Genomic DNA, 24,435 nt, shown 5'->3' with positions numbered 1-24,435 from the left:
GCACCTGTTATAAAGTTGTTTTATCAACAGAATCCTGCGGGGACAATTAACCTTTGTGTTAATCATTTTCTTGATGATATCTTTAATTCCTTTTCATAAATCCTTGCCTTATAACTCCGTCCTGGAGCCATCTTACACAACGTCATCGTCACAAAGTCACCAAAGCAGTTGTTCACATGTCCAGCCAACTGGAGATCCTGCTAACTCATTCGCTACTTTTTTAAAAAACACGTTAAAAGGAATATGGTATCTGCAATAAATGCTACCAAGATCTTTGTTAAAAATATTCTAGACTATCCTGATAACATCCTTACACGTAATCGTCATTTTCCTAAACTAAAAAAAAATCGTTAAATTCACCACTGTACAGTTATTTGAAAACACTACCATTGTGTAAGCTGCTGGAGAAACCTCGCTCCAACAATATATACTGGACTAGCATAATCAAACTTACATGCAGTTTGAGCACAACAATGTAGCAATGACATGTCATTACGCTGGTTCTTCAAGTTCTTTAATAATCTCTTCCATAATTGGCCTGGCCTCAGGATCTGATTGCAGACATCTCCGTATGAGGGCTCGAAGCAGGCGGTTTGTGACCATCGCAATTTGCTGATCACGCCTTTCAGGATCTGGTGCCTCCCGGATGTACATTTCACAGAGAAGAACGCCGAAACTGTACACATCAACCTAACGGCAACGATTATAAAATAATCTATAATCCACCAAATATTTCAGCTCACGCGCGATTGGTCTAAACGCATCACGTGACTGAATATTCCCCAACTAAAACCGGAGAATATCCGAGTGATATTCCCCAATTTTTTAAAACCGCGCGTGTTGTGAAAAAGATTTGAAGGATAATAAACACAGCAGCCTCCATTTGGGGTGAAAATCTGCCTGGATATTTGTCCTTAGACTTGATCTGTTCCTCAAAGCTCACAGTTTTCCGAGAGCGTAGCTCGAGGAAAACTGTGAGCTTTGAGGAACAGATAATGTCCGCGGACAAATATTCGAGCATATTTTCGCGCCAAATGGAGGCTATTTTTTATATACACCATAACACGTGAAGATATCTAACGGCAGCGAGGTAAGATGCTGAATAGTCATTTCTTATGAGAGTACCAAACTCTCATAAACAATTATCTTCGTTAAACAAACAATATTATCTCCTCAGAGCTTTATTATCTAGCTCTCTGCACGCACTGCAGGCCTATGATGAGGGAGCATCATAGGCCTGCAGTGCGTGCAGAGAGCTAGATAATAAAGCTCTGAGGAGATAATTATCTTCGTTACAAGCCAATGGCGAACTTAACTGAGACTTCTACAAATCATTATGTTAATATTCAATTAGCAAAATTTATTTCATCTTGCTTTGATCTATGCAATATTCGTCTTTCAAATTAAACCGATGTAACTTGATTGCTATATCATAACCTTACTATATGTTTACGATAATCGTTACTGTTTTAGTTTACAAAAGCTGTCGCAACACTGTAAGCAAATAAAGCTAGTTGTTTTTGTTCAGATAATGCAAGGTTTTTGCTAACTGCCATAAAGATGGCTAGTCATCTGTGGAAAACACATACTACAATGGTAACACCTATTTGAAGGTTCACATTTCCCGGCGGAACATCCCTCAGTTTTCAACCTGTTGCATTTTACGTTCGCTTCAAGATCACCGAAAAAGTTATAGTTCCACATTAGACCATCTTCCCAAAATCTCAGGGGTGCTATTAAGAGTCTTCTATTCATTTCATGAACACAAAATTGTGAAATACTTTCCGCTAATGTCAAAGTATCTTCTTTTATTTTGGTGCAATTCTAATTCATTTTGCAATTCATCTCGTGAATCACTCGATTTGTTCCTTTACCTTTTTTTATCATAGATGTGTATGTGAACATGTTACTTAATTGAGAGATGGCAAACTTTAAGCAAGTCATAACTAACCTTGACTGTTTGATTTGAAGTTTGTGCTTCAGGAGCCATGTAAATCGGAGCTCCAGGGCCAACTGTCATGGTATGTTGCATAAAGTTCGCAGTTCCATAATCTGACACTTTGCCTCGCCATTGGCCACCCTGTCGCCATTGTAACACATTAGCACTGCTGATGTCACGGTGTATAATTGGAGAAGGTTTCTTTTGGTGAAGGTAGTTTAATGCTCGAGCCACATCTAAAGAAATAGTGGAGACTTCTGTTGTAGAGAGAGATCTCTGCTCTAACAATGTTCGTAAACTTGATTCCATAAGCTCTGTTACAAACAAAGGACGTCCCTCGCCATTTGTTGCTCCAATGAACTGCAGCAAACAAGGATGGCGGAATCTTGAAGCAATGTCCATTTCTCGTTCAAACAAAGCACGGTTGCGTGGAGAAAGAATCATCTCATGGATCTGTTTCACTGCTACAGAACAGTCACAGTATTTCCCCTCGACAACACTTCCCCAGCCTCCTATACCAAGGAGTTTATCTGTCAGCTGAATTTGATCACGGGAAATGACCCAATCAGGTGTGACCTGTCGGCATAGAAGTTCACTCAATGTTTGCTGAGCTGTTGAAAGAGTTATCTCCAATTCATTCACCTGTTGGTCTTTTACCCTTAGTTGTCGTTCTTGTGTAATAACTTGTCTCTGTAAATTAGCCGTTTCGTCCTATTTATCTCGATATTGGTCTTGTAAGTTTGTCAGCTGTTGTTCCATCTCTCTTAGTTGTCTCTGTAAATTCTCTTTTTGGTCCTCTTCCTCTCTCAGCTGTTGTTCTGTCTCTCTTAGTCGTCTTTGTAAATTCTCTTCTTGTTCGTCTTTCTCTCTCAACTGTTGTCCCATCTCTCTTAGTTGTCTTTGCAAGTTTTCTTCTTGTTGGTCCTTTTCGCTCAGCTGTTGTTTCCTCTCTCTTAGTTGTCCGTGCAAATACTCTTCTTGTTCGTCTTTCTGTCTCAGCTGTTGTTCCATCTCCTTCAATTGTCTTTGGAAGTTTTCTTCTTGTTGGTCCTTTTCGCTCAGCTTTATCCCATCTACAAGAAGTTCAATAACCTCAGAACTGGACTCGGTACTTCAACTGTTGAAAACTTGGTGGTTAAAGTTGTGAATGAAACCTCTAGCTAAAACACTCAGAACGAGCCACCGCATTGGGATTCCCCTACTGACCTCATTCCTTGATTTGAGCTGCAAATGTACATGTCTATGCCTAGGCAAATTCTAAATGGGACCAAACGAAATTCATTTCACGCTTAAAACTATAAAAGAAAGTGTTATTGTTAAAAGCCAGCATTTTGAAGCAGTCAAGGGAGTCATCCACACATCTGCACCTATGCTTGCCTGATTCTCAACCAGCTTCATGTGTCACGAGGAATTTTCGGGGGAATGTAAATTTCCAGAATGATGTCAATTTTCATGTACCACAGGGCACATTCCAAGCGTTTTCTTTTTCTTGCAAATATTTAATTTCCAGGATGATTCTCAAAGTCCTTGAATCATACAGGAAAAACACACACACACACACACACACACACACACACACACACACACACACACACACAAAGAAATTGAACTAATTCTGTACTAATTGCACGACACCTAGTCTGGAGTTACTAATATAAAGGAAAACACCAACAAATGTCTAGGCTTACCTGATGATCTGTAATAATAACTCATTGATCTCGCGAAAGAGTCATCTTTTCGAATTTGCTCCTGAGTAGCATCCTCTTTCTCCGGTGTTTTCTTTCCTTTACATGGAGACTCTTTGTGGTTTCCATCAAAGTCTTCCTCTCGAATAAGATTTTTTATATCAACAAACTTTGCAAAATCTCTCTTACAAACAAAGAGCTGTTTTCCATACCGTTTGCCAGTTCCACTCCCACATTTCTCATCCTGCATATAGGTAAAAAAGTGCAGTGATCATTTCCTACTGTGTGCCACAAAAATTTTTGCAGATGATGTCTGCGCAAGTTTTCAAAACATAGTTTAAGGTGCCCTTAGCAAGTTTAAGGTGATTCCTCAGAATTGCATTGCGCATCCCTACTGCGTACAATTTTCGCGTCATTAGCACGCGCTCATGTGCGCGTGCACGTACACAACGTGAGTGATTTCCCTCAAGCTAAGCCCGACATGGAAATAAATGTTCGTTTTCTCTTAACGAGCATGGTGACCTCTACCTTTTATTGCATAATTTTGGTGCGCAAATTATCCTCGTTGAGTTAAAAAATTAAGAAATCAACTGTTCGGAAGGAAATCAGTGCTCTTTGAGCGAACTTGTAGATTTCCCAGTGAATGATGATTGACACGAGCAAAACTTTACGTAAAATGGACTTACTCTTCTCATAAAAAAATAGGTCCGCATTGCGGACATGTGTGGCTTACGGGTTATTCTAGTTATACGAGTTACTTAATTGATTTCTGGCAATACTCGATACAACAGCAGTTAATTAATTTTTTTTTTTTTTTTTTTAAAAAAGAGGAAAACCAAGTGAATCGCTCCTTACTTCAGTTCTTTTGTATCTCAATCTCTAACGACTTTCCGAGCATTCTAAATGACGTGGAAGAACAGCTGCACCACAGGTACTGCATTGTTCCGATGGATTTAATTATTCTTGATTGGGCCAAGCTACCTTGTAAGGGTTAAACAAGAAAAGAAAAGTACCAGTGGCTTGATAAAAACGAAAAAAAAAAAAATAATAAATAAATAAAAGGAGACGGATCCTGGAATACGAACTCAGGTCAGAGCTAAGTGTGCTCGTGAAATAAGAGCCGAAAACCGGATGCTTTCGCAGGCTATGCAAGGTCGTACAAATGTCTGTAAAGGACCTGTTAACATAGAGGGAGGGTAACGGTTACCCTTCTATGAGGGTTACTCTCCTCTATTACTTTTACCGGTTTCGCTCGCTTGCAAGGGTTATCTTTCTAGGAAAGTCAACTTTTTGTTTATTTAACTGAGCCATGTAAAAGTTCGAGGTGGCGTTACCCTTCTAGGAGGGTCTAACTTTGGGCGACCAGATTACTGTCGAACTCCCGCCAACTATAAACATGAAATCGCGCGGTTATAAACCTGGAGAGTTATTTCGGAGAATTATGCCTGCAAGATCGACGAATCCAAACCGGGACAATGCAGAAATTCAGGACGACAGTCAGGGCAACAGTTCGGCGACTGGAGTACAGCAGTCTCCCGTTGATGGTGAAAGTCTAATAAACTCAAGCTTTTCGCCAGAGTTGTTGTGTGACTTTGCGATATGATAGCTCATCATACAAATGTCGAAGTTGTTGTTGTTGTTGAGGAGGCCCAAAAATTGTTGTCTGTAGGCAAAATTTTAATGCTCCCGCTCTGTGGGATTCTTCTTCCAATGCGACTTATGCTTCTTCACTGTTACTTGCTAAACATGAAGAGTTTGTCCTCAAGAGCACAATTTTGTCGGGGCGGATTCCACTCCCGCGGTTGAAATATATAATCTGACGTTATCAATAGCTTTAGAGCTGGAAGCTTGCAAGACCGCGGTGTTCTTAGAGACTTTTTCAACAAATGCTACGGTGGCCTCAACGAAACTGTTCGCTGTTTCCGAAATACAATATTTCTGGAGCACAACCCTCCACCGCACGATAGTACCATCGATATGTATAGCGGATTGCCTCTTGTTGATCTTCATTAAATTTCGGAGCGAAAATTTACAGTAGCAGCTTCCAGTAACTTCACCTCTGTAGTCAAATTTGGCTTGGAGTACCTTGAGATTTTCACCTCGAGTTTGCACTTTTCTGATCCCAAGGCCAGCCCGACCAGCCCGATGTAATGGTGGCTATTTATGAACGAGCCTTGAGTTTTGAAACAGTTCATGAGTTTGTAGTATGCAAATGGTACGAGTTATTTTAAATTTTTGTTACAAAGGTAACTTGATACTTTTGTTTTTCACAAGGAGTAAATTCAATTAGACGTCACGAATCGTCGCTTCTAGTTCTAAGGACATGTTTTAGAGGAGACGAGACTATTTGGATATGAAACAGTTCTAAAGTTTACAATATTAAGTGCAGGTAACGATTGTTTTGTTCTTGTTGCATGCAAATATAACGAGATATTTTTATTTTATTAGTTACAAAGGGTAATTTGACACTTTTGTTTTTTACAAAGGAGTAAATTCAATTAGAGCTGACGAATCGTCACCACCTGTTCCCACGAGATGTTTGCCATCTTTAGTTACAAATGGTAACCTAACACTTTTGTTTTTTATATGGGAGTAAATTCAATTAGAGCTGACAAGCTATCGGCTATTGTTCCCAGGATATTAAACAAAAACAAAGCTTTCATTTCTGAACGGTTTGTACGTCTCTGCAGTAGCAGTTTAATATTTTTATTTGATGGGCACTTTATGACATTCTTTTCAGTCCGATATTTTTAAAGGTAAAAAGTATGAAAACTGTTCAAATGCTTTTTGAAGACTGCGTGGCACCAAGACTTTCAACGTGTCAGAGTGGTTTTTTTTTCTCTTTCTTTCTATTTTCGGTGAAGTAGTGTTGTTGTTGTTGTGTAAAAAGGGTAAACTTACGACTCGTATGAAATGCGAAAAGTTCTCTTAACTTGAGTATTTTTGAGCAAAATTCCTCTTAGAAGGGCTATGTGATCGGTGAATGAGTTATGCCTGTGCGCGTGTCACACCAATCACAGTGTGGGTTGTATCAAAGAACGAATCAACTTACCTGTTAGAAAATAAGATGGTATCTACATTAATCTGGAGACGTGTCAGATTACTGTAGTTTGTACAGTCAAACATTTTATGGCTTACTATTTAGTTATCTTACCATTACCGATGTAACATCGTATTTACATCATAAACTCCCAGTTTCTTTCTTGCTGTACATCGCAACCAAAAAAACCTTGTCAAATTAACGAAATCATTACTGTAAACAGTTTCATGAATGCTTCTATCTCCGAGACTTTTAGTTCACACAAAAAAAATACTCTTGCACGCCTTGCGTGCCTATGTTTCGCAAAAGTGTTTCACCCAAATTTAGAGATGGTTTTCACTGTCATGCAACGAAAGAAATTTTAATATTATAGGAGACAGGTAGAGAAGACACTTCTCCAAGTTTTGGGTCTCTGCGTTTTCCCAAACTTTAGATATTCGTCGAAACGTTTTGCGCAAATTCACAGAGCCCAGTATGGAGCCGCCATGTTGGTGGAGTTCTGTGCTCCACCAACATGGCGGCCGGAAAATGGTGCAAACATCTGGAACTTACTTTGGCTGTCTAGGCGACTGATGAACTGAACTGAACCAACAAACATTTACAAAAGCACGTTTCCTAACACTTTAACTCCTAAAAAGGCTAAAAATCACTAGATAAGTGTATATTTTTCCACAAACGCGATCGGAGCGGTATGTCACGCACCGCCATAACTCTGAACTTCAAACGGGGCTGGTTTCCAAACCAAGCACGCTATTGAGCTAAAATGTTGTAAACAGATATTAATTTACATCCCCTTATGCCTTATGAGGATAAAAATTTTCGCGGCTCTTTAGTTTTGGATTTTGGAATTTGATGACGTCACGTGAAAACGATCTATGGAGCTTTGTCTGGAGACGCCATGTTGGTGCCCTTTCGTGGGGCACCATCATGGCAGCCGTAAAGTAACAGAAACATCTGTCATTAAGTTTTACCACTGAAACGAAAAATTATTACTCTAGAGTTCCGACACGTTAAAAGCAATAGTACTTCTAGTGCAAGAACTGTTCGGTTAGCAAAAACGTGAACGATAACTACTCGCCACTTTAATGTCACGCAACGCAAAAACTTGAAAATTCAAATGTCCCTATGATAACAAAACGAGGAACCCTGTCGAGCTTAAACGTCGTAAAACGTCAGCTTCTTAGAGGGTCTTCTACCTGATCAAACTAAAACTTCAGATGGATTGGTTACTTTCAATTTTGGAAAATGATGACGTCACATGATAACCGGCAATAAGCCCCTAGCACTGAACTTCCATAGAACACAAATTAACTGCCACTACTATAAGGAGGAAAACATTCCCAATGCGTATTACAAAAGCCAATGTTCGGTCTTATTTGCAGTTAACTGTTAATTTAAGATTAGAATTTTAACAGATATGTTAAATGAACTATACCCAGAAAACAAACGAAACAAGTTTGTTGTCATCGGGTTGTTATCAAACCATTCCCTGGAGCCACAATTCGCGACATGCATTCGCATGTTGTTCCTACAATTGATAAGTCTCCTGATCAAATTTCTCTACATGTGGGTACCAACGATCTGAAATCATCTACACCGAGCGATGTGGCAGATGCTATTGTCGACTTGGCCAGAGAGGTTGAGAATGCTTCCGAGTCTGAAATAGTTATATCTGAACTAACTGCAAGGAATGATGATTACAGTGACGCCGTCAAAGCGGTAAACAAACGTCTAAAACAATTTTGCCAACAAAATAACTGGAAAATCATTAGCCATGCTAATATCAGTTCAAATGGACTTCACAAAGGTGGACTGCACCTCAACAAGGAAGGTAACGAGGTATTGCAAAAGAAGTTTGTAAATTTTTTGAGATCTAATTGATTTCCAAATGCCATGAATGTCGATTATTCTCTAGTTTCTCAAACGTTGCCAGAATCAGTTGACAACGAAGTTCATTCAGATAGTTCGGGTCCCTTCAATGTCTAATTCTTTACCAGCTAAACGTGGTTTCAAAATCGCCTGTTTGAACATTAACAGTCTCGCCAAACATGTTGACGAACTTAAAGTTCTTCTTGCACAGTTTTCATTTGATATTCTGGCAATTAATGAAACCAAACTTGACGAATCCATAAAAAGTTCCGAACTCCATAAACCAGGCTACGAATTTATCCGTCGTGGTAGAAATAGACATTGTGGAGGGGTAGACTTTTACATGAAGTCTTCTAATTCTTTCATAGTACGCTCCGATCTAAACGTAATTAATCTTGAAAATTTAACTGTAGAAATTCGTAAACCGAACTCTAACTGAAGCCTTTTCTTGTAACGACGTGGTACAGACCTCCCTGTTCTCCAACCGATCTATTTTTGAGTTATGAGTCATTTAAAGGTAACTTAGATTCTCTCGACCTAGGGTACTATTTGTTAGGTGACTTAAACTGTAATTTGGCCTCTCCTACACCTGATGCAAACACTCATCGTTTACTTGAAATTTCGAATTTATATGGCTCAAACAACTAATTAATGAACCAACGCGTGTTACAGAATCCTCATCTACATTAATTGACCTGATCTATACAAATTATACAGACAGGATAGGCTGTTCCGGAGTGTCCGATATTGGCATCAGCGATCATAGCCTCGTCTATGTTTATCGGAAACTATCTTCTGATTTACCATCTAAGGGACACTCTTCCATCTCTAACAGAAATTTTCGAAATTTTGATCGTGAAAATTTTCGAAATGAAATTGCTCAGCAAAACTGGTCGATCGATGAATCAGAAGATCCAAATTTGGTATGGTCAAACTGGAAAACAAACTTTTTGCGCATTGTTAACTCACATGCTCCTCTTCCAACTAGACTACTAAATTGAACAAAACACCCTGGATTAATTCAGCCTCGAAGAAGGGTATGCGTTGTCGCGATGCTGCTAAAAGGAAAGCGGTAATAACAAAAAATTCTCAAGACTGGGCCAATTACAGAAAGCTCCGAAATCGAATCAACAATGAAGTGAAAACCACTAAGGCATCTTTTTATCACAATAGTTTTATTCAATCCGAAGGGAATGCTCGAAGGACTTGGAGAACTATAAATAACCTCATGTCTCGTCGTCAAAACAACCAGATAGTAAAGGAAGTGAAAGCAAATGACATCTCTATCTGTGACTCTAACGAGATTTCCAACGCCTTTTACCAACATTTTTCAACTATTGGGCCCAGATTAGCCCGTGAAATACCTTTAACTTCGGATGAGGAGTCGGTTTATTTAGACTTTGTTCCAGAAAACTACAACAAATTCGTTTTCGTCCAACTACTACCGGTGTTGTCTTTACTCATCTAAATAAATTGGCTAAAACCAAAGCTACAGGGCTAGATAATATCTCTGCTAGGTTGATTCGTGAGTGTGCTGATATTATCTCAGGCCCGTTATGCGACCTGTTTAATAAATCCCTGATGTCTGGCATATTTCCTGACGACTGGAAATGTGCCAGAAAGGCTCCGTTGTTTAAACAGGGCGAGTCATTTGATCTAAACAACTACCGACCTATTTCAGTGATTTCCGTAGTCGCCAAAATGTTCGAGAGGATAGTGTACGATCAGTTATACAACTTCTTAAATAGTGAAGAAATCATTTCCAAACAACAATCTGGTTTCAGGTCTTTACACTCAACTGTTACTGCTCTTCTTGAAGCCACTGACAGCTGGGCGTTTAATATCGATCGTGGCTACGTCAATGGGGTAGTGTTCCTCGACTTAAAAAAGGCATTCGACACTATTGATCATGAGATATTACTAACTAAAATGAATCGGTATGGCATTCAAGGGAAAACTCTTGATTGGTTCAAATCGTATTTGACGAATCGCACACAACGGTGCTCAGTTAACGGTTATCTCGCTGACTTCACCACTCTTAAATGTGGTGTGCCACAGGGAACGATCCTTGGCCCTCTTTTATTTCTAACTTATATTAACGATTTGCCTAACTGTTTATCGCTCAGCGTACCTAGAATGTATGCTGATGACACCCACATTACTTATGCTGGTTCAGATTTACATTTGATCCAGTCTAATCTATCTCACGACCTCGAAAAGCTAAGCAAATGGCTAGTGTCTAACAAACTTACCTTGAACGCTACAAAAACTGAATTTATGCAGGCAAAGATTAAGTACTCTATCTGATACACTCGAACTTTGCATTGATAATGTTCCGATTGAACAAGTTTCCTCTGTGAAATCCCTTGGAATACATATCGATGAAAAGTTAACGTGGCATTCAGACATTAATTAACAGTGTAAAAAGATCGTTTCCGCTGTTGGAGCCATAAAGCGAGTTAAGCCATTTGTGCCTCAATCCACCGTACTCAATATTTACAACTCACAAGTTCAACCTCACTTTGATTACTGCAGCCTTGTCTGGGGTAATTGTGGCAAAACATTATCTAAAAAGCTATAAAAACTACAGAACCGTGCTGCACGTGTTATAACTTCATCAAACTATGACGTAGATGTCGATTCCTTATTTCACAAACTCAGCTGGAAAGACTTGATATCTCAACGTCAAATTCAGAACGCCTTAATGGTTTTCAAGTCTTTAAACGGTCTTGTTCCGGAATATCTCACGTGTAAATTTATAAAGCGAAATGAATCAAGCTATTCTCTGAGGGACTCGGTAAACAAACCTATTGTCCCCTTTCCAAGAACTAACTACATGAAAAATAGTTTTAGTTACAGCGGCGCTACCCTTTGGAACAGCTCACCCTGTAACATTAGAGAGTCTAGTTCATTAAACAAATTTAAACGCCTTCTTTACTATAATTTTTAAACACGGCATTCATGGAAACCAGGATTTTCCTTAAGTGGCATATTAATGTAAGTAAATATAATGTTAGGATTTGGATTTTTAGTCATTATTATGTAATTTTCTCTACCTGATGATTTTACCGTGTATAAATAATGATTAAAGATTAAAGAAAGATTAAGAGTCATTGTCAGAGAAAAGCGGGCAGTACCAAAAGATCGAGGTCGGCCGTTTACATTCATCTTTTCACAGTATAAAAGCTATCCGAAAAGATTAACAACCATGAAATTTGCCGAGGTAGGCGTTCGTTTTTCTTCGAGATATCACCACATCTTGATTTTGGCCTCTCAAGCGGTTTAAAATGGCTGAAATTTCGGGCAACTTTAGGTGAGCCTAAAAGATACTTCGTAAAAATTCCAGAAAGTCTTATTTTCGTGAGATAATATTTGTTTCCTTATTAGTTGATTGAGAAATATTAGAGGTCTTTCGCATTAATTCTACGGTTTTCACGAGGAGCCAAATATCGCCGCTGAATCGTTAATGAGCGTGACTCAAATTTTAGCCATTTTCAGCGAGTCGTTTTTCAAAAGTGCGGCAGTTTATTTCTACAGAAAGACATTTTTGTGATAGTCTTTTGCACTGTTATCAATATCCAGTTTAGTTAAAATTGGTATCTACAGGCAAATCGGAGTAATTGGTCTCCCAAAGTCCAAAAAACATCATTAGTCAGAAATATTTCCCGCCAAATTTTTAGCGAAGATTATCACCTTATACCGACGTCAGTCTGCGATTGTTATCCATGATTTACTGAAATATTTGCAACAAAAATAGTTAGCTGGACTCTAGAATAGAATATTTAAGCTGTGAAATCGTTATTAACCTATGTAAACATTTCAAACTTGCCAAATCCTTACGATTATTTAGGCTAAATTTTCCCGCGAAAATTCTATTTTTAAGGTCAGGCTGCATGGAAAAACAGAGTGGATCCTCAGTTTGCTGGTCTCTTTTGCTGTTAAGTAGCATAAACTGCAAGTTATTAGTGAGCGAGGCTTTTCTCTGAATTTTAATATTGGGACCTCGGCAAATCCCTTGTTTACATCGATTTTCTCGTTTTCGGAAGGCGTGACGCCTTACAGATTCAACGGTGAGAAGACAGGACTTCGAAATGTCGATCTTACCTAAAGGTTTTTCTTTGGTTTTGAAAATATTAGCTGTTCTTTCGGATCAGAAAAATCGCCTAGCATTGCTGGTGGCGGGGCAGTTTTTCCTCAATTATTAGCGTGCAAACGAGATGGTCAAGGAAAGAGGTCAGAGGTGGTGTCTATTTGGCGCAGCCGAATGTAAACAATGAAACACAGAAACGCAGATTTCGTAGGCCTGTACGGGTCCGCAAATGATCCCAGGACCGCAAATGATCCCGATCAAAAAATAAGGTATGGCATGGATGGTGGGATGGTGTGGGTAGGGAATTGGCGTACGTGAATACCGATGTTTTTGTTAAAGCTAACTTGCTCTTTTTTTCATACTTACGACTAAATTTTTTTGCTAACTACGATGCTACGAATATCACCACTGAATAGTCAAAACACGACTTGGCTTGCATTTCTTTGCAATTCTTAGTAAAATTATGATCAGTACAATATACGGTACATATCCTCCTTTGTTAAACATTGATATTTCGGTGTTATAGATAAATCACATTTTATCAGCCATTAACGCCACTCGTTTAAAATCTAACCATGAAGCAACTATTACAGACGATGCTGTCACCTGAGTAGACCCACAAGCCTACAACGCTTCATCACTCTGTAAAACACCTAGTGTGTAGCACTGGAAATTTGAACAAATTTATTATGTAATTTTTCCTTGGTCGTATTTTGGCTTTAATTCCTCGGAAATGACTACTTGAGTATTCTAAGAAACCAAAATTCCAAGCTATAGTTATGAAGTTCAGCTTCATGACAAAGCAAGGCCAAGGCTTGCGCTTCGTTTTGACAATTAGCTGTTTGATAGATGTTTGGTGATGATCACCACCGGGATTTCGAGAATGTTTACGAGTATGTGCTTTTGTAAGACTTCTAATTCAATAGATCGTCTTCACGTGACGCGTTGTTATCCTCATCAGGCATAAGAAGCGGTATATCTATATCTGTTTACAATTAGCGTGCTTCGTTTGGAAACCAGAGCATTTTGAATTTCAGGGTTATGGAGGATGCGTGACACTAGGCTACGATCGAGTTTGTTGAAAAATATATACTTATCTCACGATTGTGAGCCTTTTTAGAAGTTAGAGCATTAAGAAAAGTGCTTATGTAAATGCTTGTTTGTTTGGTACTGATAATCACTGAGTCGCCTAGAAAGCCAAAGTAAGTTCCAGATGTTTACACTATATTCCGGCCGCCATATTGGTGTACCACGGCTGTACACCAGCATGGCGTTTTCTTACTGGGCTCTGTAAATTTCTGGGAAACATTTACGACGAATATCTGAAGTTTAGGGAAACGCACAGGCCGAAAACTTGGAGAAGTGTCTTATTTATTTATCTTCTGTAGCGTAAATCACAATTTCTTAACTGTTTCCATTGGTTGGTTTTCGATTTATTATTTTTTTTTTTTCATTGCGTGACAGTGAAAACGATCTGTACCCTTCGAACAACAAAACAGCAACTGTGGAATATTTTTTTGTAAAATGATAAAACATATTTTTTAGTCCATAATTTTTGTACATGTTCTCCTCTTCCTCTGACATAAATCCATGCCATTCCTTACTTTTTGATCGGGATCATTTGCGGTCCAATATGGGGATCATTTGCGGTCCTGGGATCATTTGCGGACCCGTACAGGCCGCTATCCGGCCTACGAAAGGATCATATGGGCCAGAAGAGTTGGAATGTGAAAAAAAAACCAAAAAAAACTGAATAAACATCTCAATACGTGTAGTCGTTACAAGGTCAAGATTGCCAACGGAAATCTTTCTTACGTTCATTGTGGTCGTTTGTATCGTCGCAGGTTGGTACACCGTCTTGTTTTCCGTTTCATATCCTTTGATATTACCTCGTGCACGTAATTGACTTAGGACAACTTGCTATGGAGCTGATTCAAAGGTCTCTTAAGATGTCTCGAAAACTCACACCCGGAAAAATCTGCTGAATTTAGCAGAATTAATCGAAGAATAAGGATCCGTAGAGTGTAGATATATATACTTGGTTTATACTTATAATGCTAACGCAAAACCATACGAATCCTGGGTATTATTTTCGTGATCTGGGAGAGGAATGTACCACCGCAGGCTAATTTTTTTTCTTCTCTCTGCAGATTCTGCCTGTGACATTGTATCGACGAACAGTAAACAAGACGTCTCTAAGTAATCCGCGGTAAACACGAAGTGAAAAAAAGTTGTTACAATTTTCGAGTCTGAGTTTTCGAGACAAGCAGGGAGTCTGACTTTTTCGGGTCTGAGTTTTCGTCTTCGAGCGTCTCAGTTTACGAGTCTGAGGTCTGAGTTTTCAATCTCGCAAGTTGCCCAAGAAAATCCAAATAAACCAAATGATGAAAACCAAACACTAAGCTGACTTACATGTAATTGGAAAAAACTAAAAACAACTTTATCTAATGAGTCGTTAGAAAACTGAATGAAAAACGAAATTGAAATATCATCTAGGACAGTAGATTTTTCTTCCACCCCCTTGCAAACAACAAGGTGTGGGTGGTAGTGAGATGGGGGGGGGGGGGGTGGTGTCCCTTCTCCGTTGCCACTATGTAATGGTACTTCGTTCCACCTCTGCATTCTCCTTGAATGGGGCAGGAAGGATAAAAAACTACCCTCTGGACAAATATCGTTTCTTTTTAACAATCCATTCAATCATGATTCCGTTTATTTTTGACATTTAGATCGGTTGAACCATCTTGTTTTTGTAGATATTCTTGAACTACCATCCCATTTACCTTAACACGAATACAACTGCATTTTGGCAGGGCTAATGAAAATGAATTTGCCTCCGCAATATGTTTTTTTTTTTTTTCATGAACCACGTTAACACTATGTCAATCTTCAGAGCAACTTAGTCGCGTGCAAAATGTAATTCAATTTACGTTCTCATGGATCACAAACATATTGCGATCTCGTTCTTTATGAACTCTGAAAACAACAGCAGTAAAATTAACAAGAAATTATCAATACAAATTTGAATGTAATTTCGTTGCATTAAACGGGTTTTGTGGTCAATATTGACAGAAGCAACATTATATTACTTTTGTTGAAAGTAACGGTTCCAGGGCGGAAAACAAGACGCTATACTAACCTGCGATGATACAAACGGCAACATTAAACGCAAAAAAAGATTTCCGCTGGCAATACTGCCCTAGCAACGATTACACGTATTGAGATGTTTATCCCAGTCGTCTATCCTTTTTGATCCTTTGGTGGGCCAGAGAGCACGGAGCTGTTTTCCTTATTGTTTACATTAGGTTGCGGCAAATAGACACCACCTCTGACGTCTTTCCTCGACCATCTTGTTTGCACGCTAATAATTGAAGAAAAACTGCCCCGCCACCAGCAATGCTAGGCGATTTTTCTGATCCGAAAGAACAGCTAATATTTTCAAAACCAAGGAAAAACCTTTAGGTGAGATCGACATCTCGAAGTCCTGTCATCTGACCTTTGTATCTGTAACGCGTCACGCCTTCCGAAAACGAGAAAATCGATGTAAAAAAGGGGTTCGCGGAAGTCCCAAAATTAAATTCAGGGAAAAGCCTCGCTCACTATTAACTTGCAGTTTGTTCTACTAAACAACAATAAAGACCAGCGAACTGAGGATCCACTTTGTTTTCCATGCAGCCTGACCTTAAAAATAGAATTTTCCCGGGAAAATTTAGCTTAAATAATCGTAAGGATTTGGCAAGTTTGAAATGTTTACATAGGTTAATAACGATTTCACAGCTTAAATATTCTATTCTAGGGTCCAGCTAACTATTTTTTGCAAATATTTTAGTAAATCACGGATAACAATCGCAGACTGACGTCGGTATAAGGTGATAATCTTCGCTAAAAATTTGGCGGGAAATATTTCTGACTAATGATGTTTTTTGGACTTTGGGAGACCAATTACTCCGATTTGCCTGTAGATACCAATTTTAACTAAACTGGATATTGATAACAGTGCAAAAGACTATCACAAAAATGTCTTTCTGTAGAAATAAACTGCCGCACTTTTGAAAAACGACTCGCTGAAAATGGCTAAAATTTGGGTCACGCTCATTAACGATTCGGCGGCGATATTTGGCACCTCGTGAAAACCGTAGAATTAATGCGAAAGACCTCTAACATTTTTTAATCAGCTAATAAGGGGACGAATAATATCTCACGAAAATAAGACTTTCTGGAATTTTTACGAAGTATCTTTTAGGCTCACCTAAAGTTGCCCGAAATTTCGGCCATTTAAGACCGCTTGAGAGGCCAAAATCAAGATGTGGTGATATCTCGAAGAAAAACGAACGCCTACCTCGGCAAATGTCATGGTTGTTAATCTTTTCGGATAGCTTTCATACTGTGAAAAGGTGAATGTAAACGGCCGACCTCGATCTTTTTGTACTGCCCGGTTTTCTCTGACAATGACACTTAAAGGTTTCCATTTTTTGTGCAACAATCGCAGTCACGTAATACCTTGACCTAGAAATGTAAAACGACACATGTGCCTGCAATATTGACTAATACAGTAATTTCAGGAGCTTTATCTACTGGTCAGCAGAATTACTCCAAAAACTTTACGGATGATGAAAGGACATCATTTGCATATCATTTGCATAATCTGCACCACAACTTAAACCCTACTAGCGTTCTATCATGGATACTGTTCTCTGATTGGCTTCGCTACTCACTATCTATTCTGTGATAGATAGTGAGTAGCGCAGTGTGCGCTTGTTAACAAAATGACGGCTACTTCTTTGCGTTTTCAAGATACCTGTGAGGAGGATTTATATTAAGTTTTGAACGACTATTAGATTTATGTTAAAACAATTATATTATCCGCTCTCGATTTCTATGCGTGATAGTTGACTCGGGCTGCGCCATCGTCAACTATCACGCGATAGAAATCTCGAGCTCATAATCTAATTGTTTAATAGATTGCTTACGCAATCTCCGGGTTAAAAACGGATATAGCTAAAAGAGTGTAAAAAAATCGTTACTTGAGGTTGCGAATTATGATCTCGAAAACAACGATTCCAGGAACGTTTTAAGTCGATGTCGTTTAGAATTGTGTGATATTTCCATAAATTATATATTTCATTGTTCCATGCCCTCGAGACTTTCTACTATGAAGCTCTTTTTCAACTCTTGCTTCAATAACCTTTGTCTCCATCTACCGCAAAATGTAACGTAAACTGACCAAATAACGCACGTCGTTGGGCATAAATGGGGTAAAATTGGCCCATCATGTCTCTTTAGCGACCATGGTGACCTATCCTTTTTATTGTATTTTTCGAAACAGTGCTTAGTAGGGAAAATTCAAGGAAAGTTTCAAAAAAATTGTTCGGCAACTTTTATTTCTGCAGAATCACCTTAATTACCAGCTTCCAGTCATCCACCTATATCACATGCCCACTACAACATGGCTCCACCTTCAACCACATACACTTTGACAGATTATGATTGAATCTAATATCATGACAGGCAAATCCCGACAGGTTTATCATGAATTAGATTAACCTTATTTAGATTTTTTTTTCATGAGATGCAACTAAAAAGCTAATAATTGCAATTTAAATGTTTTCGGTACATAAATTCTGATGTGTATTACCTACCATTTCCAATCCTACAATCGTACGCTGCCGCATATTTCCACTTACATCTTCCTCTTGGCCAACATAACGTACAGTTCCTCTGGCTGGATGATCATCAATGAATGTGACAACTCTTTGACCAATTTCAAGTACCTGGTTAATTCTTTCCTGAGGAGACTTTTTTTCACTTTTTCTATTAAGAAAGGATGACACAACTGTATCCACACGTCTTGATTTAACGTTAGCTTGAGCATTTTCATCTCTTTTTGGTGACTCAGAGTCAGGATCCTCTCTAGGTGTTAATTTATCAAGTCCAACAAAGACACCAGAGTCCGGTGGGCAGGTAAAGTAACGCGTGTTCCTGAATGTTCCATCATTTGTTCCATGCCCTGGATTTTCCTAAAGGAATAAAACAAAACAGATTAATAATCCACCTCAAGACCCCCAGCAGAGAAGTGAAAATCTTAATCACATGAAGGTGTTAATTACTGTGACATTAACATTTCACTTTATTATGGCACAGAAAACACTTTCAGACCCATGGTATCTTCTTTACTACACCATAATGGACATCCTAAAAGTGGACCAATTGATGAAGACTTACATGTACAGTGTTGATGATATTAAATAAAATATACAGGAAATATTTCTTGGAGAGGGTTCTGCTCAAAAAATAACACAGCTCACTCTTTGTGTCTATGGACTTAATAGTTGGGTCAGGAATTTACTCCCTTGTCACCTATTGGTTTCATCTGATGGAAACCTAACAAGCTTGCTGTTCAGTTACTGTTGAGTAGTATCCACACAGTCAATCAGATTTACCAAAACTGAATAGTCAGCAACTGGGTGGCTTTACCTTGTGCTTTATAAAAGCAAAGAGTAAACAAGCGGGTATATCCAAATTAACTAACCATTGAAAAATACAAGTCAGAGCTGTGAAGTTGTTTTACTAGGAAGAAAGATATCTTGTTCCACACGCAAGACAAAAATTACACCCTGGAATTTCTATAACTAACCTTTATTCAATTCACAAATACTTGAAAAACCCACTGAATTATTACCAAGGTCACACAACAAAATAAACAGATCCCATTCACCGAGTTCCACATCAAAGTTTGACTCAGACCTGTTTTTCACCTAACAGTTGAATCCAACATCAATTTAAAGTCATGTTAAACAATTTAAATGATCTCTCTCTAAGAAACTCCTTTTTAAATGCAATTTATTGCTATACTACAAACTAACGGCACTCAACATTCTGCAAAACAAAATACTCAAGATCTGTGTGTAATGACGTCATCTATAATCCTGCATTCCTATTGACAATATGACCAGTAAAAATTAGCTAATGACTGAGATAAAAATTGACAGTTATTCTATTACTTGCACAGCTTAATGCAGAAAATGGTACACTGTGAGCCACCATTCCCTACATTAATATAAAGACACGTAAAGGAATGTACTGTGAGTATAAGAAAATTCTCTGAGCATAGGCAGGTAGGGTTCAGAGCCACCTTAAATTTTCGAACATTTAAGGTGGCTCTGAACACTACCCACAGAATTTTTTAAACTTTTAAAAAAGGTGCGTCTTATCATGCTTATCAAAAATTGATAATATAAAAAAAAAATTCACCATCCCGTTTTTGAATTACATGCACCTAAAGCTGTAATTAAGGGTGTTTTTAGGAGGTCATACTGTTGAAATGGTAACCTATTGTGTCACGAAAATGATAACAACATGTTCACCAATGATTGGGCAGTTTTTTTTTTGATACCATGATTGTCGCATCAAGTGATAAAGAGTGGTTATAACGACCCATCAAAATCTAAGTGTTGGAAACTGTTTTGAGCCACCATAAGCCGAAAGGTAACTTCTGAAAAACATAAGCTTCAATAATTCCATGGCAAGGCTTGAAAAAAATTTGCGTTCGAGCTCGCCCTTTGGGCAAGTAACTCCCAAATTTTGCTGGCCTGGGGTACTTCCACTCTAACCCAGGTTTTCAAACTCATTAATAATTCATGAACTATCCTAGAAAAGAAGTTATACACTGCCAAGTTTTAATGTAATAAACCCATCTTCTTTTCACATACAGTTTCTACAGCTTCAGTACATTGGCAATCCGCATTGAGTTTGGTTTTATATAGTGAAACTGGAAAATGTTCACACAAATAGCTGAAATTTTAAGCTGTCATGTATTTGGTTTAATGCAAATCGAAGCACATGGAACAGAATGCGCATAAGTGTGCATGCTCATAATGTCAACCGCTGGCTCAATGCACTACATAAGCCATGTTAAAATAAAAAACAAGAGTTTTCATGCAGAACACGGCCATTTTTAGCACAGAAATTAGAAAGAAATTGATTGAGGCAGATTTTGATCACGTGCTAGCTTGGTAACCAGATAAAGAATTTGTTTCTATCTTCTATTCCATATCCTGCAATGACAAAAATGACCTGCACTTCGTATACATTGGTCAAAACTGTGATTATCTTTGTTAATTAAATATACTTATGAGAGTAGAGATTTATCAATGCAATTTGAATTTTCCAGCAAAAGGTTTCACTTGACTCAATTACATTTAAGCTCACTGTTTACATTTGTTCAATTTGCCCCCCAGTTGTGAAAAAAGTGCTAATAAATTCAAAATGTGTACTTCTAGAAAATATCCATACCTCTACTATGGAAGGGAATTTTTCTAAGAGCCCCAATATGCATCCCTCTGGAAATTTCAGTTAACTTCATACATTTCTTTGAAAATTTTGATCTTTTAGAACCAAAACCCAGGGCTCGACACTAATTTTTCAATTGACTAACCTGGTGGATAGTGACAACTTAGATGTTACTAGCCAAAATTGTTTTTTACCAGCAAAGCGTTTTTCTTTGAGAATTCCTTGGAAAAATACCGAGACCCCGAGACGTGATGGTAAAAACTGTTGAGACTTCTTCACAGACAGGCGCCGCAGAAATGTTTCAAAAGCAAAACAACTATCTGAACAATACTGCAAACTGTCGTTGGTGAAATTCGACTGCTAAAAATGGCTGATTTAAATGTCGAAGGAAATAAATCTTCCTCATCCAATTATTTCTGTAGTAAGTTTTGTCAGTATGCATATGACAACAAATCAGTCGTGTGTTGTTACGCTAAATGAAATAGGGAGTTTTAAGAAACCACGACGGCGACACCAACGAGAACGTCACCAAACAATTAATAAGCAGAATAATGGTTCTGCACGTGCGTTTTGAATCTATTTACATTTCTTTGTCGGCCATCCTCTGCAAAACAACAACGTGAAATGACAAAGTCGTACGTACTTTGGAGAACGTGTACTGCAATGGCCAATTTTTTGTGTCTTTCTCTGGAATTGAACGCTGTCATTACATATTTAACCTGACAAGGTTTTAGACCAATAGGCGTACTGAACAGATCTACACAGTTGCAACATTGAAGGGTAAATTATAAATACTTTTTTCACAAGGCATAGTCCTCAGCTTCGCCGTGGTCATTGCTAAAACTCCCAATTCCACAGTTCTCAATTCCACAAATAAAACTGAACAAAATTCACATCAAAGCTTTTTTTAACATATTTTTTCTTAAATACCATAAACTGCCATTTATAAGAACTGGACCTATACAACTTCATAAGGACTTTAAGATGGGCTTATTAATGGAGAGGCTTACATCCAAGGGTGCTTATTGTTAAGATATGATAATGTATGCTGTACAATGGACTCTTATAATTGGTTGAGTTCATATGATGTAATAAGTTTGTTCTTACCTGCGCGTTGCCATGTGTTAGGTTGTTCTGTTCTCAATTATTGTTACATGACAGTTTTTTCTTACAAGTGTCCTAAAACTATTGGCCTTACACTGATATAAACACATCCTTTTATCTCTTATAACTAGAAAAAAAAACTGTCTCAAAACAAGCTATAGAGCTCTGCGCATGTTTATCGAAAAAGGTTTTTCATTTACTCAGTGGCAATTAAACTTTAAAATAACATAATAAAATGAACCTAAAACAAGGAAAGCTAGAGGGGGGACTATATCTGGGGGGGGGGGTGCTAATAACCAGAAGCAGTTTTTGGTTTACAGCTGGATAGGCATTTAACCAGGGGTGGGAGGGGGGGGGCTTATAAGCAGGGGCCTTATAAGCGGCTGTTTATGGTATTCATGGATCATCACGTACATCTTTAAGTAACTTTTCACTCAACACATACCAATTTTTGCCCTCATCGTGTGCTACACACAAATTACAATTAATCAAGATTCAACTTAAGTTTAAAAACAATTGTGGGGGCGGTTTTACAGCCACCTTAAATTTTAAAACAAAATTAGAGTGGCTCTGAACCCCTTCCATACTTAATGATTCTTCCAAGTTTGCAAAAAGTTTTATTAAAACAATTCGATATTAAATGAAGCCACTGGACTCGTTTTTGAGTTATGAGCAGTGAAAGCTAAAATTAGGGGGTGTTGCTATGGTAATATTTTCCTTCACAAAAATGGCCATGATTGGGTATCCACTTGGTACCACTATTATGGCAACAACTGAAAAATACTGGTAGCATTGATTAATCAAAGAAGAATTGCTGAAAAATACATGAAACCCATGGGTGAATTGATACCTACGGTCAGTTCAACTCCAAACATAGTACCAGGACAAAACGGTAATTCACCCTTGAACCGTACGACACCAGGTAAATCCTTTGCCATTCCTTTCACAGAAACAAACACCTGATTTCCTGGTGAAAGTCGACGCCCAAAATCCAGAGGTTTTCTGTCGATAAACGTTTGATATCTCGATTCAAGGGAAGATATCGCCAAAAGCAAGTTCGCTTCTTCGTCCGAAAGCCGAGTTACATCCGCCGTGCGACATTCAAGATGCAATGATGTACGATCGATTCCACCAAGGGCTATTCTAATTACATCTAATGTTGTTTTAGCGATTTTACTCCTTTCGAATCCTACACGTTACTTTAACACTAGAAGAAGCACACTTCAAAATAAGCACTTGACGATACCAAAGAGAAAGCCAGAGATGATTGACGTTTTCGAGTGAAGTGTGAAGTTCAACCTAGCGATAAATATGTTTCAAAATCAAACCTGTTAAAAAACAAAATGAGACTGATTGACATTTTGACGGTTGCCTAACTCCAAACTCTACACAAAGACTATTCAACGACATCACAGTAATCAATAAACGTATCGCCATTAAAGTAGTAGTAGTCGTATTATATTATACCACAGTATATCTCGCTTCTCTTAGTGTGCTTATATGTACTTTTTTATGTGTTTATATGTACCTTTTTTTCCTTTCCTTAGTGGGCATTTGCGCGTTCAGTGAACTTTGCTTTACTATTTTTTTTACTCTAGATTTAAATCATTGTGTGTCAATGAAAGCATTTTTATTTTTTGCCGGGGTCTTAAGTATCTATAAAGCAGTCCTTTACATAAGCGTTATTGCATTCTCTGGGTTCCCTTGCCTTATAGACTGATATTTTGTAAAAATATTTATACATGTAAATGGAGAAAATAACAATAACAAAAGAAACAAACACAAAAGTTCAACGCAATCGATAATTCATTTGGAAATACTTCGTCTTATTTGTAGGTTCAACAGCTATGTCAATTAAGTACCCCGTCCAGGTAGACTGTATCAGGCAGGTGCCATACTCTGCGCTAGAAACAGAAGCCGAAGTTCTGACAGAAGAACTCGTGCACACTGAGAAAGCATCAGAGAGCAGCGATGACGAATACGACACGGACTTGGAAAGCGAGTTCACAGAAGACACCGACCAGGACAACAGACAGGGAAGGGGACATTACCTCACGGCTTGTAAAAATCTCGGCTTGATACCTTGTACGCCGTTCCTTCGGCAGCTTGGCAAGTCCGAAATGAATCTTAAACATTACAATCTCGGGTCTGTGGGTGCCGAGGCAGTGGCTGTTGCACTGATGCAGAACACGCTGGTACTAACATTGAACATCGCTGATAATTCCATCGGCGCGGACGGAGCTATCTACATCGCCAAGATGCTAACAGAGAACCCGTTTATCACCGAGCTGGACGTTTCGCAGAATGATCTACGTACACAAGGGGCCTACGCCATGGCGGAAATGCTAATGGAGAACAACGAAATTCTAGAGCTTAACCTCTCGAACAACAGCTTCCAAGAAAAGGACGCGGAGCCCATTAT

The 24,435-nt window shown here is 38.4% G+C and overlaps 1 protein-coding gene and 1 pseudogene across 2 annotated transcripts in view; one reads left to right on the top strand and one right to left on the bottom strand.

Moving 5' to 3' along the window:
* Positions 1 to 489: 489 nt before the first annotated feature.
* LOC145466644 (uncharacterized) lies at positions 490 to 23,132 on the bottom strand (annotated as a pseudogene). The gene is made up of 5 exons (XR_014041964.1): positions 22,868 to 23,132; positions 18,260 to 18,637; positions 3,628 to 3,868; positions 1,952 to 3,012; positions 490 to 690 (listed from the first exon to the last, which is right to left on the bottom strand). The product of XR_014041964.1 is annotated as an uncharacterized LOC145466644 (transcript).
* Positions 23,133 to 23,213: 81 nt separating this feature from the next.
* LOC145466652 (uncharacterized) overlaps positions 23,214 to 24,435 on the top strand; it is a 4,417-nt gene continuing 3,195 nt past the window's right edge. Inside the window, exon 1 of the mRNA XM_081450366.1 lies at positions 23,214 to 24,435. This exon is cut by the window's right edge and continues 601 nt beyond it. Coding sequence (XP_081306492.1) covers positions 23,861 to 24,435 — 575 coding nt within the window. The 5' untranslated portion in view covers positions 23,214 to 23,860.

The sequence above is a fragment of the Orbicella franksi genome, chromosome 13 (assembly GCF_964199315.1).
Source record: "Orbicella franksi chromosome 13, jaOrbFran1.1, whole genome shotgun sequence".
Classification (NCBI taxonomy): domain Eukaryota; kingdom Metazoa; phylum Cnidaria; class Anthozoa; order Scleractinia; family Merulinidae; genus Orbicella; species Orbicella franksi.
Note: the sequence above shows the minus strand (reverse complement) of the source record. Positions and strands in the feature narration are given on the sequence as shown.